Source organism: Alligator mississippiensis, chromosome 5, assembly GCF_030867095.1.
Source record: "Alligator mississippiensis isolate rAllMis1 chromosome 5, rAllMis1, whole genome shotgun sequence".
Lineage (NCBI taxonomy): Eukaryota > Metazoa > Chordata > Crocodylia > Alligatoridae > Alligator > Alligator mississippiensis.
This window is the reverse complement of record NC_081828.1, coordinates 41,385,860-41,398,851: the sequence shown is the minus strand read 5'-3', so window position 1 is coordinate 41,398,851 and position 12,992 is coordinate 41,385,860. Positions and strand designations below refer to the sequence as shown.

At 48.6% G+C, this 12,992-nt stretch overlaps 1 protein-coding gene across 1 annotated transcript; it reads left to right on the top strand.

Moving 5' to 3' along the window:
• On the top strand, positions 1–9,619 carry HSD17B7 (hydroxysteroid 17-beta dehydrogenase 7). Its single transcript, XM_006276173.4, has 9 exons — positions 1–112; positions 295–498; positions 1,772–1,864; positions 2,876–2,990; positions 3,629–3,823; positions 5,065–5,169; positions 5,757–5,813; positions 6,528–6,626; positions 8,501–9,619. The coding sequence occupies exons 1-9, from the start codon at positions 78–80 to the stop codon at positions 8,600–8,602; spliced, it is 1,005 nt and encodes a 334-aa protein (XP_006276235.1). The 5' UTR covers positions 1–77; the 3' UTR covers positions 8,603–9,619.
• Positions 9,620–12,992: the final 3,373 nt, after the last annotated feature.

Here is a 12,992-nt window from a genome sequence, read left to right as displayed (position 1 = left end):
CCCTCCGCAGCCGCCACTGCTATATAGTGTGGTTCCGGGTGCCGGCGCCCCTGATTCTGCTGCATCGAGGCGGGGGGATGAGGCGCGTGGTTCTGGTTACCGGCGCCAGCAGGTGCGGGGTGGGGCTGCTGCGCTCTCCCTGACCCGGGGGGCGGCTCTGGCTGCGCTGCGCTGCGCGCGGGGGGGGCATGGCGGTGCCGGGCGCTGGGGGCGGTGCTGGGCTGGTGCCAGGGGCCGGCCGGGTGGGCGGGCCTGGCGCGAGCTGCCGTGACCCGCGCGGTCTGTGCCCGTCAGCGGCATCGGGCTGGCGCTGTGCAGGCGGCTGCTGCAGGAGGACGCGGAGCTGCACCTGTGCCTGGCCTGCAGGAACATGGCGAAGGCCCGGGCCGCCAGGGCCCAGCTGCTGGCCGACCGCCCCGCGGCCCAGGTCACCATCGTGCAGGTGGACATGAGCGTCCTGGCGTCCGTCTTGCGGGCGGCCGAGGAGATCCGGCAGAGGTGAGGGGCTGCGCGCGCTGCAATCTTCCCTCCCCTCCCCCGCCCGCCAGCGCCCTGTACCGGCCCCGCGCTGCCAGCGCAGCCCCGGGTGAGCGGCAGGGGAGATGCTGATGGTACCAGTCCACTCTTTCCCCCCGTTGGAGGTTAAGAGCCCCTTAAACAACTTTTGTTCGGCTTGGCGGTTGCTGCTCCGGTTTCTTCGCGTGCCTGGTCTGGGGCATGAGGGAGACGGCGGAGCTGCAAGGCTGCCAGGCGTCGGTGCTGGGCCTGCCTCCGGACTTGGAGGCCTGCAGGTGCCGCAGGCGTCGTGCTTTACAAAGTGCAGGAGTGGCTCCGACCTCCTTGCTGCAGCTGATTTTGCCTCCAAGTGCCATGGGAACCTTCCCTAACCACAGTCCAGAAATGCTCTTCGGATCCTCCCAAGCCTGAATCCCAAGCCTGAAACGCTTGCAGTCCCTCCCTGGTGGGTCTCCAGAGGGGAGGTCATGGGCTTGTCTTTTGTCTTGGTGTTGATGGCACAAGACTTGGCTTTCTGGGCACTCTTGTCTTAATCCAACCTATCCCACTTTGGGTTTCAAATGTTTTGTTGAAATAGCGAAAACACTAGTTTGTGCCACATTTATTTGTCTACCCTTCCTCTGAGAGGGGTGGGCAGCCTGCTCCCCACTCCTCCAAAGATGGTGAGAGCAGCAGGAAAACATCACTGGCTGCTGGGTTCCTCACCTGGTTATGAAAATGCCGGGCTATTTAACTAGGGGTAGCTACCGCTGATTTGCAGACTGCTTTGTTCTTCAGCTGAAACGAGCAAGAGTAGAGCTGTTGTGGGTTCAGTGTTTGGACTGAGATTTTTTTTCAAAAAAAGCCTCACAGACTTAAATGTCAAAGTCCCACTGGATGAACCTAAGCTTCCACCAGACATGGGGAATTTGTAGAACTTGAGTGTTAGAAAGCAATTTACTTGTGGGACATCAATTAGTTTAATATTCAAAACTTCCTTCACCTGACCCCTAGTTACCCATACACTGTGAAACTTTTGTATTCAGGCTTGAATGTTAGGGTGTTAGTCCTTCTGTATTGGAAACTCTGAAGCAATGTACTCTGAGAAGCAAGGGAAAGTAAATCTGGATTCCAGGCTTCTGTTTCTGGTCCACTAGTTAATCACCTAGGATCTTTGTGATTTCAAAGCTTCCTTGAACCTCAGAATATAGGATTAGTTAGCCTTGCTCAGTCATAAATTAATTGTATTTTCTCTCTCTCTCTCTCATTTTTGTAGGTTTCAGTACCTGGATTACATCTACCTGAATGCAGGGATCATGCCAAATCCACATATTAGTTTCAAAGCCTTTATCTCAGGCTTATTTTCTAGGTATAAGACATCATCCTTAAGTAACAGATTTTTTTGTTTTGTTTTGTTTCTCTGGCTTTGTTGTTGAAAGGAGGAGAGGGAAGAATGGAGTTGGGGGAATGGCATGGATCCTGTTCAATAGCCAGTCTTGGATCTTAGGTGGCCAAGATCATGAGGTGACTTTTATTATAATAGTTAGCTAGTGGTTATATAACGGACCCATTCTTTCCACTATCATCATTACTTTGAGTCACAAATGTGCATTGTGTTCTCCAAAGACACTTCTGTCCAGAAAAGTTTACAGTTGAGAGTAAGACCGAAGAGGAAGGCTTGCCAAACTCATTAAAATTAACAAGAAGAACCAGCAACATCATGCAGTAGGTTAGATGAGTAATTTGCATCTTTGTTCATCTGGGCAGAAGACTAAAGCTTTTAGACACCCACAAAGATTGTTTTGGACAGGGATTACCAGGGCCTGAGTTGGAGAGTGTGTGGGGAAAACATACAGAGGGAAGAATGGAAGAAAGAAATGAAAGGTGGTCAGGTGGGTAACTTTTTAAATGGGTTTGGAGGAGGTGATATGAGTTGAAGCCAGCAAGAAGACTGTGGCAGTCAGGGCAAAAGGTGATATAGAAACAAATGAATTCAGCTAATGGCGCAATGAAAATGGCAAGAATAATGTAAATATGGAAGTTTAAGGAGAGAGGTATAGAATGGCACCAGAGCTGCTATCTTGTGCACATGTAGCTGTAAACAGCAGTGAAGAGATAAAGGGAAAGAAAAGGCAAGTACTGAAGTCCTGTTGGAGACAAGGCCTTACTCGCTGTTCTACCACCAATTTGCATTCAAGTACAACTTATACTGCATTAACTAGATGGGTGCAGCTAACAACTTGTAAAATGGAAGCTTCACAAATATATCCAGCCAAATAAAGGGGAATATACTGACCATTGGGTTGAAGTTTTTTCCTGAAGGAAGAGGAACATTTATTTTCCATGGCCTTGCCCACATTGTCCTGTTCTTACATTGCAGGAAGGCTGTCCACATGCTGAGCACTGCAGAGGGGCTGCTTCATCAAGTTGACCAGGTTACTGTGGATGGCTTGCAGGAAGTGTTTGAAACCAACCTCTTTGGACATTTTGTCTTGGTAAAGTTGTTGCTGAGGCTCGGCCCCAATTCTCCATTGGCATATGTAGTTTTGGTTGAAGTAGGCATGAATGAGTTGGTTTTTACTACTCCAGTTTAAACACTGCTACACTCAGATGCAGTCCAGAGTGTGGCTGGATGAAAGGGTAGTGGCCAAGACTGGTGAGAGACAAAGCCTTGTCCTTCCATCTCTGTATTTTTGCCTGTCCTGCTATATTTCCCAAGAGTAATTTTAACAATATGAGTGACATGCAAGCTATTACAAAGTTCAAATAAATTCAGGATGACTTTGTCCAATTAGCAAACTGAGGTAAGTTTAACAGCCTAACTTACTGGCTTTGAGAAGATGCAAAAATGCATTTTTTCCAGCTGCCACCCTAGGTAGGCGGTCATGGTTTTGTAATACCCAGAATACAGCCAGATGTGTTAAAATGCTATTGGCTTGATTCTGGGTGAGACATCCCTGTGAGGCAATTCTCCTTGTGTACAAAATTACATGGTTGTTAGCTTAGACGCGCTCCATATTAGTGTTACTGAGAAGTGGGCTTGTATAGGGTAAGAGTTTTCAATCGGGTATAGTTCAGGTATTCGTGCATAACAAGGTACCAGCTGAAAGCTGCAACACTCTTGCCTTCACAGGTTCGCCAGCTGGAGCCTCTGCTACGTTGCTCTGAAAAGCCATCTATGCTCATTTGGACCTCTTCCTCCAATGCCAGGAGGTCTGCTTTTAGCCTTGATGACTACCAGCACAAGAAAGGCAAAGAGGCATACAGTTCTTCCAAGTATGCCACTGACCTTACAAGTTTGGCCCTGAACAGGCATTTTAATAAGCAGGTATGGGGGCATCCCTGTAATGCAGTGGTGCCCAACATTTTTGCCTCACAAGATGGATGGGCAGTGCCAGGTCCATGCATGGTTCAGATCTGGGGGGGGAGAGAAATGGGTGGGATTGGAGGCAGTTGCCTCACTAAAGACCCACTTCTTTTTGACTGCTTGACACATTGACAGAAAAAGGCAAATGGGCCTTTTATACTAATGTGTCATGCTCATAAGTAAGGTTAGTATGATGATACAGAAATGTTCTTTGGTTTATGGTCTAGGGAATATGAAAGCTTCGCTAGGCTGAGATTCACCTAGAGCTGTGGTTGGCAGGATGTGATGGGTATACTTGGTGGAAGTCTTATCTATTTGTGGGGTTTGCCATTTGAGAAGAAATGTTGGCAGAAAAATTTCATCCAGAAGTAAAGGTTGTTGGTTGTGGCTGTAACTTTGTTTTAAGGCGTAGTTTTCCAACTCCTGGCCCACAGGCCATATTCAGGCCATGAGGAGTTAATTTGTAGTTTGTGAGCTCCCACCCAGCCACCACTCCCCTCCACCACACCACTTCCTGATGCCAAGATCTCTGGGCTTCTCCCTCATCCAGCTGCTGTTTCCTACCTCCACCCTTGGGGGTGGAGCTGTGCAGCCTGGGTAGCAGGGGGATCTCATGCAATGGCTGGGGGAAGGTGGTTTGCTCAGAAGTTGGACAGCTCTGCTTTAAGATCTTGATCTTGCTGTGCTCTGTCCTGTTATCATGACCTTGGATCTAGTGTGTGCGCATGTGCACAGTTACCCTTTGAAAACCAGTACAGAACACAGCAGCAGAGCTCCTCAAGTGTCTTTGACCACAGGAGTTGATGCCACGTGCTCTGCAATCTACTGGCTGCTTCCTCTTAAGTCTTCCACCACGAGGCTTTACAGTCAAACTTTCTTTACAGTCCAATTAAGAATTCTTAGCCCATTCAGTTACTTCAGATGGGGCATAAACACCAGGTGTAATTAGCATGGGAGCTGATCAGCATCCCACATGAGAAGACTCCAGCTCTTGCCTGAGAATCTACCATGGGCCCAAAATGCTACAGTAATTGTCCATTTCCCTTTCTCGGTGCTAGTCTGCGTGATCTTGGTGGAAGATTTATCACCTCCGGTCAAGACACCTTTCCATTCTGCATGGTGAGGTGTCTAGAAGGGGTGAGCCACTTTGTCACTCCATGTAATATTGTGGTCTGTTTGTCTCCTCCCTCTTTCTCTTGCAGAATCTGTATTCCAGTGTCGTTTGTCCAGGCATCGTGACAACTAATTTGACATATGGAATTATGCCATCTCTCTTCTGGAAGCTGCTTATGCCCATCCTATGGCTAGTGAGTCTAATAACTCTGAAATTCTTGGTTTATTTCCAAGAGCCTTGTGGTTAGAATTGTCCTGGGCTTGTGTTTTCAGTACTACAGGTGCCAGGCAAACAGAGCTAACATCAGGCAGCTCAAAGCAGAGGCAATTATAAGTGGGAGCAATGCTTGATGTACTTAACTTGGGATTTTGAAAAATATTTAGCTCTGGTGTATGGCAAAGCCCCCAGTGGCAGCACAGTAAGGCCAGCTACTTGTGCCTTTGAAAAGCTTCTCTGAAGTTAATTGTTCTGCACCTTCACAAAGCTTTGCAAGGGATCTCAACTTAGCACTGAAGTTTCCAGGTTTCTGACATCATTTTCTTTCAAAGCTAACTCTGCACCTTTGTGGGGGGGAAACAGCTTCTTCACACACTGTCCTTTCCCCACTACCGCCATCTTCCTTTCTTCCTGTCCATGCCATGTCCCTTTGTGGTCCTGCTTTTCTTCTCTGCTCTTAGCTTTCCACATTTCATATACAGGCAGCCCAGCCATCTGCCCCAGGTAGCTCTCTCTGGGCCTAGCAAACTTAATAGCCTTTTCTTTTCTCTCTGTCTCTCTCAGATACGTTTGTTCACCAAGACTTACACACTAACACCGTACAATGGATCTGAAGCCCACGTATGTATTCAGTTTGTGACTTCAGTTATAGGCTGCAAATAAGAGGAGTGGGGGTTTCCTCCCAAGTGCCCCAGTTCCTGGGCACCACGTGCTGACGGATGTCTCCTTTGCAGATGAATGGTGGAAGCACTACTGCTCATCCCGCTAAATGGTTACTCAGAGTGCCATGGTGCCAAGCTGGTGGACAAGGTTTTCCCAGCAGAGCAGTTTTACTCCCCCCTCCACCCCTGTTTTCCTCGCCCACCACAAATAAAGCACTTCAGAGAGCCCCTCTTTCCCAGAGCTTACCCTCACTTATGAAATAAATGTCTGGTCTTACTCTACCAATGGCTGGCATGTATGGACTCCAGGCCAGAATGCCTCTTTTGCATGTGATTAGAGTAGTGGTTTGTAATATAGGCCATAGAATTTCACCTAGGGACTTCTGCAGTGACTGGGAATAAGAAGCCACTTGCGTTGAAAACTAGAGCATCTTTCAGAAGCCTTTGCGTGTGCATAGTGTTGGGATCAGCATAGTCCATGCTCCCACTGCCTTGGTCAAGGACCTGATGTGAGAAACTGGGCAGTCTGTCTCTCTCAGATCATGTGAGAATTGGGAGTAGTGTGTAATGGGATCATTTTCCCTTTGTGTGCTATTGGGCTGCCTAGGGTTTTACTAGCATAGCTGTTGGGACAGGCTGGACTCTAACCACAAATTTATGCTACTCTTTCCAGATATGGCTGTTCAAGCAAAAGCCTGAGTCACTGGATGGACTAATGAAATATCACAGCTGTACTACTTTTGGGGGGAATAACTATGTGGAGCCCAGAAAGGTAAATGCAACACTGACTGTTGTAGGGAGAGGGTTTAGTTGACGCCTGAATGAAAATCACAATGGACTGGTTTCTTTTGTCTTTGTTCTTGAAGCTACTTTATGAGAGCTCTGCTCAGATGCCAGTCACAGCGGGATGCAGGATGAATTCCATGCTCCTACACCAGCAGCACAGTGCTGGGTGGGTGAGGTCCTGCCAGCCAGAGGCTTGGAATATTGCTTCCCCTTTGCCCTTCCCAGTAGGCCTCATGCCTTTGCATCTAAGATACCAAGTTTGGGATTGAAGAGAATTGGTTTTCAAGGGTGCGTCCACACATGCAAGCATGTGTGCTTGCAGCAGCTCAAATAGAAGCGGTGCAAATTTGAGCTGGGGCTTTTTGCTTCAGCGCACGTGCTTGGACATGCACTTTGTTGTGAAGCAAATTGTGTCACTTGGGGCACAATAACCCTGTCTGGCTCCTCCCAGATCTTCAGCCAGGGGGAGCTAGAGCATGGGGCCAGCAGTATAAGGGCAGGGCAAGAGGCGTGGACGCGCCCCAAGAGGGTATGGAAGCTTAATGGAGCAGTAAAGGGATTTGCCTCTCTTAAATTGGGTCACGTTAGCTCAATACACCCTGGGGCACAGAGGTTAGCATTTCCTTCAAACACTGGAAAGCCCACACATCTGGAGGGTTTTCAGGTGATGTTCAGACCATTGCCTTAGACTGGGTGGAGACAAGGCCCCTTCCTCACCTACTAGTACCTTTGCATTGCTTATGAGGCAGCATATTTTTTTCCTTGCCACTTTGCGGTCTCTGTTTGGGAAGGTCTGAAAAGACCCCTTCTGTCCTTCATTTCTCAAAGGTGCTTATTGTTAATTTGAGATTACACATTCTCTACATCACTAAAGTAGCATGATGTGCCAGGCAGTACATGGACCTGGCATATTCTCATTCCAGAGAGCTTACAACATGGGATGCAAACCACTAAATAACAGAATGACAGCATGCATTCTTTCTAACTGATCAGGCAGGCACTTGTAGAGAATTGTATGTTTTTAACAAACTACTTGTTGCCCTTGCAGTGGTGCGACACTAATAGTGCCCTCGTCCCCTTGCTTTACCTGTGGCAAGTTTTTGAGGTTTGGGGCATTTTGCCTGGTAGTTGTTCATGAGGGTTGTTTCCATATTTTTTGAGAACATGTGAAATAATCACTTGCCTAGAATGGTTTTTAAACAGGATGATCCTGCCTTGAGCAGGGGTCTGGACTAGATGACTTTCTGAGGTTCCTTTCAATCCTATTCTTCTGTGATTCTCTTGGCACCTTCCACAAAGCAGGTGATGCATGGTGAAGCTCTACTCCCTTCTAACTCTGTAACTTATTTGCCCATACCCAAGGTTTCAAAGTGAACTAAAAGATACTAGCAGCTGTGAGGGCTGCTGGAATGTCCAGGCTTCAGACTTGCATCCTTGCAACACCTACTGCAGGTATCCTACAGGAGTTCATGGGCTCAATAGCATATCTGCCTGCAAACTCCTCATGGCTTGTGCTGCCATTTCCACTTGCAGAGAGACTAACTTTTCCCATTGGTAACTAATTCTAGTGCTTGAGGATCTCTTCTTCCCCCAACAAGAAGGGGATTCTAAATGCTTGTTTGCCCCCACAAGCCATCTCTTTCCTTTATTTGGGCTACCTCTTATCCTATTAAGGTACCAGTCCTCTGCTGCTGGGGTTGCAGCTACAGCCTTCTAGGTGCCTGGCATAAAGGTGTTCAGTCAGCACTCCTCAAGCAGCTGATCCCTTCTGACTACTACTTAAGGTTCCATGTTGTAGTATCTTGTTGGCTATTGTTTGAGACCATGCTCTTAAGTTACTGCTCACCAACTCTCTTCTAGATGGATGTAGATGATGAAACTGCCAAAAAGCTGTATCAAAAGCTGCTGGAACTGGAGAAGCAAGTTATAGCAAGAACTAATGGTCCCATAAGCACCAAATAAGATCAAGCCAGTGTCTTCAATGATGAGTGTTTCCAGCATTAATGATCCAGGCCTCCTTCCATGTTGAGTATTGAGCATCTTCAGTGTTGGCCTCACTGGAAATGCATAATTTTGATAGCACCTCTCCCATCCCCATTTTTACCTTTTAGTTAGTCTGTGGGATATCTTCAAGAAAACATTACCGGAACTGAAAAGTTAAACTTAATCTCCCAAGAGTCTAATGTATGATTGTCCTCTTGTTCATGGTACAGAACTGGAGGTCTGTTGGAGACGGTGCTTGTCCTCATAAGTGGCATTGCCAAGGAACAGCCTGACAGAATTGTGAGGTGCATTATGGAAATGTTCTGGAAATGGCTGCCAGCCTGGTATGATGGGTTAGAGCACTGGACTGGGAAGCTGGCTTTGAAAATGGGCTCTTTCAGTCTTCCTGGATGACCTGAGAAATTGTGTGGTTTGGTTTCCAGAAGTGCTTAAGGCCAGACTTTTCTCAAAAAAGCTGATCTTCCTCATATGCATGGAAGACATGGCCAGACTTTCAGAGGAGCCCAGAACCCAACAAGCTAAGCCCATGAGAGAACCTCAACCTTATTGAAAGGGCCTAGAGAGAGGCTCAGCTCGTGAAGATCTGGTCTTTTATTTTCTGTGCCTTTTTCCCATGTGTAAAAATGGGAGTGAAACATCTTTGCTTCACAAGAGCTTTGTGAAGGTGAGCATAATGCTGGGTGAAAGTGCTTGCCCTAGTCATGGGCCATATGCATAAATAAAAGTGGGTGGAAGGGACTTCAAACACTGTCAGTAATATCCACAGCAGGCTTGTCTACCCTATTTTTAGATGGGTCAAGTGACAAGTCTAGCTCTTAACCTACAGTAAATCTACATGACAATTAACAGATAAATGTAAAAGACATTTGTATGTACCTGTCTCTCTGCCTTATTTGGGAGTTCACAGCAGGGATCATGCTTTGTTTGAAAAGTACTTGGAACCAGAAATAAAATAAGTGGAATTTAAATTAAAAATTTGTCCTTCATTGAAAAGAGAGAGAAGTCCGGACACCTGGTATTGGGCTGAAAGCAAACTGCTGCATAGACTAGAAGCAGCATGTCTCTTCCCTGTTCCTGTAGCCACTCTCATTTAGGAGAAGGGTTGCTGCTGAATTAGCACTAGTGGGACCTGTAGGGGATTCCAAATACAAACAAATTACTGCACAGGGATGTGTGCAGTGCCTTGCAGAGGCTGGAAATGTGGGAAATGAGTGTCTGCGTTAGAAGAAAGTTTGAATTTCAGGACTTGTGCACTGAGAGCAAGTGCTTCAAACACTAAGCTATCTGACGAAATGAGGTAGGCGTTAAGAGTTCCGGGAGCTGCCCAAAACTACCATGTAACAAAGCCTTTAGGGGTGTGTCCACACATGCAAGCACGTGCGCTTGCAGCAGTTCAAACAGAAGTGGTGCAAATTTGAGCCGGGGCTTTTGCTTCAGCGCTTGGATGGGCACTTTGTTGTGGAGCAAAGTGTGCCACTTGAGGCACAATAACCCTGCCTGGCTCCTGGATCTTCAGCCAGGAGGAGCTAGAGCCTGGGGTCGGCACCTGTGCTGTCCCCAGCAGTATAAAAAGCTTCCCTGGTAAGTAGCTCAGGGCTACTAGCTCTCAGGAGCTTCTAGGTCCTAGTCAACTGGTACTTGGGGACTCTACCCCTTGTGCCAGCCGGACTGCTGAAGCAGCCGTGACAGTTCCCTGCACCCTCTACCCACTGCAGCAGTCTGGCAGTGGGGGCTGCTGCCTGGCTGTGACCTGCTGCACACCTGCCAGACTCGGATGGGGGCTGCAGAGCCAGCAGAGGCATCTGCCCCTCTGGGTCAGCTGCCAGGGGACTCCGGTTGCAGGGTTGGCCTTTGTATGGCACTACGGCCATGTGTGCCCCTGCCCAGCCATCTAAGAAGCTATCACCCAGAAGATGTTCTGGGTGTGGTGCCTGCTTTGAACGGTCAAAGCATGTCCTCCTGGTCCCATTTGGCCAGGAGGTCAGCCACAGCCAGATGGGTCCAAGGTGCCAGCTCTGAGCAGGCAGGGTCCTGCCACTGGCCTCCCTAGCAGGAATTCTGGTGTTCCCTATTGGAAAACTGAAAAATCCCTGATTTAAAAAAAATAAAATAAAACCCAAAGTCACTCTGTAAAATACCTCCAAATCCATATTCCTCCACAAGTAAAACAAAAGACCACTATAAAGACAAAGGGCAAGAAAAAGACTGATCAGTTGGACAATGTTTTATTGATATATCTTACAGTGTTACAGCAAGTCTCTTATAATAATAAAGTGAACTCTAAATATATGTCTTCATGAAACATGTTTTGCTGCACTCCCACAGGGCGATGGCCCCCACACAAGGGGTTTGGCCCTCTCACAAGGGGTTCAGGCCCCCCCCCAACAGGGGGTCTAACCCCTACACAATGGGTATGGGCCCCCAATGGGGGCCAAATGGCCCCCACAGGGGCTACCACCCCCCTTGCATGGCCCACATGCCCCACCTCAGCACCCCAATTGCTGCCCCACCTGGCCCCATCCCCCACCAGTTGCTGCAGCCCCCTCAATGGCTGCCCCACTCAGCCCCACTGCCTGCTTCTCCAGACCCCCCAATGGGTGCCCCACCCATCCTCACCCCCCAACTCGCACCCCCAGGCCCCCTTGGCTACCCCCACAGCCCCAGGCACCATCACATTAAAAAAAAAAAAAAAAGCCTCTGCTTACCTGAGAAGCAGGGTGGGGGGTCTCCGGGGCCTCCTGGCAGAGCGCCCCGGGCAGCACAGGACAGCGGAAGGGCAGCAGGGCCCAGGCTGAGGCCACTGAGGCGGTCAGCCTGCCCTGCATTGTGCGGGCAGGCCCCAGGCAGCCAAACACAGCCGGGCTGCAGGTAAATGCCGGGAGTGGGGGAGGGGTTGTTTTTGTTTGTTTTTTTTAAGTGTGGGGCGGGGGGGGGATGAGGCCAGCTAGGGCAGGGCTCAGGGGGGCTGGTGGGGGGAGGGGCTGGCCCCAACAGCAGTTGGGGGTCTTGGGGGAGTAGGCAGGGCCATCAGGGGTCCCCCCCATGGTCCCCTCCCCCCTTCTCCAGCCCCCCCCCACCCCCTTACTCACTGGGACCAGGGCAAGGGGCAACCACAGAGACGCTCTGGCAGTCAGAGCATCTCTGTGGAGGACCCAGCCTCTGGTTGCCCTGCACCTCTTTTTTAAACATTAATTTTATTTATTTATTTATTTATTTTTAGAACATATCTAGGGGTGTAATTTTCTCCCCATGCTGCAAACTTGCAGCATGGGGAACATTTTTTTGTTCCCGCAGGTGCCTGTTGCCCTGCCTCAAAGGGGTGTGAGGCAGGGCAATAGGCACATGCCCACTCATGTAGACGCGCCCTAGGTTTAAGCACCTGAGTCATTTCTAATTAGGAATCATTTAAGTACAAGTAGAGAGGAGAATGATAACAGGAGGCTTCTATTACTGTGTCATTTGTTGGGAGGTAGCGCAGGAAAACAGCAGGCAGTCAACACTGAGTATTTGGAATGTATGGGGTAACTCTTTGCTACAAATGGTGAAACCAGCTAAGGGGAAACTCGTCTTCATCTACTGCTCATAGATAGAGAGACATCCATAGTGTGAAAGTGGAAGGCAATTTGGATGGTAGTGCTAATGGAGTTGGATTTAAATTTCTGGGGATCGTGATTTATGAGGAACCAGCTTATTTCTTTTGGAGAAGAGCAGAGGTTGAGTTCATAATCTTCAAATGCATGAAGTATATGGAGGATGGTGATACGCTATTTTCTGTGGTCACTGGGCGATAGACTGATGGGATACTGGGCTGCATTAGTAGGTGTGTTGCTAGTAGGTCAATGGAAGTGATCATTCCCCTTTATTCAGCGCTGGTGAGGCCACATCTGGAGCGCTGTGTTCAGTTTCAGGCCCCCACTACAGAAAGGATGTGAACAAACTGGAGAGTCCAGTGGAGGGCAACAAAAATGGTTCAGGGGCTGGGGGACATGACTTCTGAGGAAAGACTGAGGAAACTGGGCTTATTTAGTCTGAGAAGAGAAGACTGGGGGGATTTTATAGCAGCCTTCAACTACTGGAAGGAGGTTTCAAATGAGGATGGAGCTGGACTGTTCTTAGTGGTGGCAGATGACAGAACAAGGAGCAATGATCTCAAGTTGCAGCAAGGGAAGTTTAGGTTAGATATTAGGAAGACTTTCCTCACTAGGAGGGTAGTAAAACATGGAACAGGTTACCCAGAGAGGTGGTGGAAGCTCCATCCTTGGAGGTTTTCAAAACCTGGCTAGACAAAGCTTTGGCTGGGATGATGTAGCTTTGAGCCAGGGGGTTGGACTAGATGACCTCCTGAGGT

Coding starts and splice junctions, on each gene's coding strand:
- HSD17B7 (XM_006276173.4), top strand. CDS start 78: ATGAGGCGCGTGGTTCTGGTTACCGGCGCCAGCAG. Junction 2,991..3,628: donor TCTTTGGACATTTTGTCTTG/GTAAAGTTGTTG, acceptor TTGCCTTCACAG/GTTCGCCAGCTGGAGCCTCT. Junction 5,170..5,756: donor TTATGCCCATCCTATGGCTA/GTGAGTCTAATA, acceptor TGTCTCTCTCAG/ATACGTTTGTTCACCAAGAC.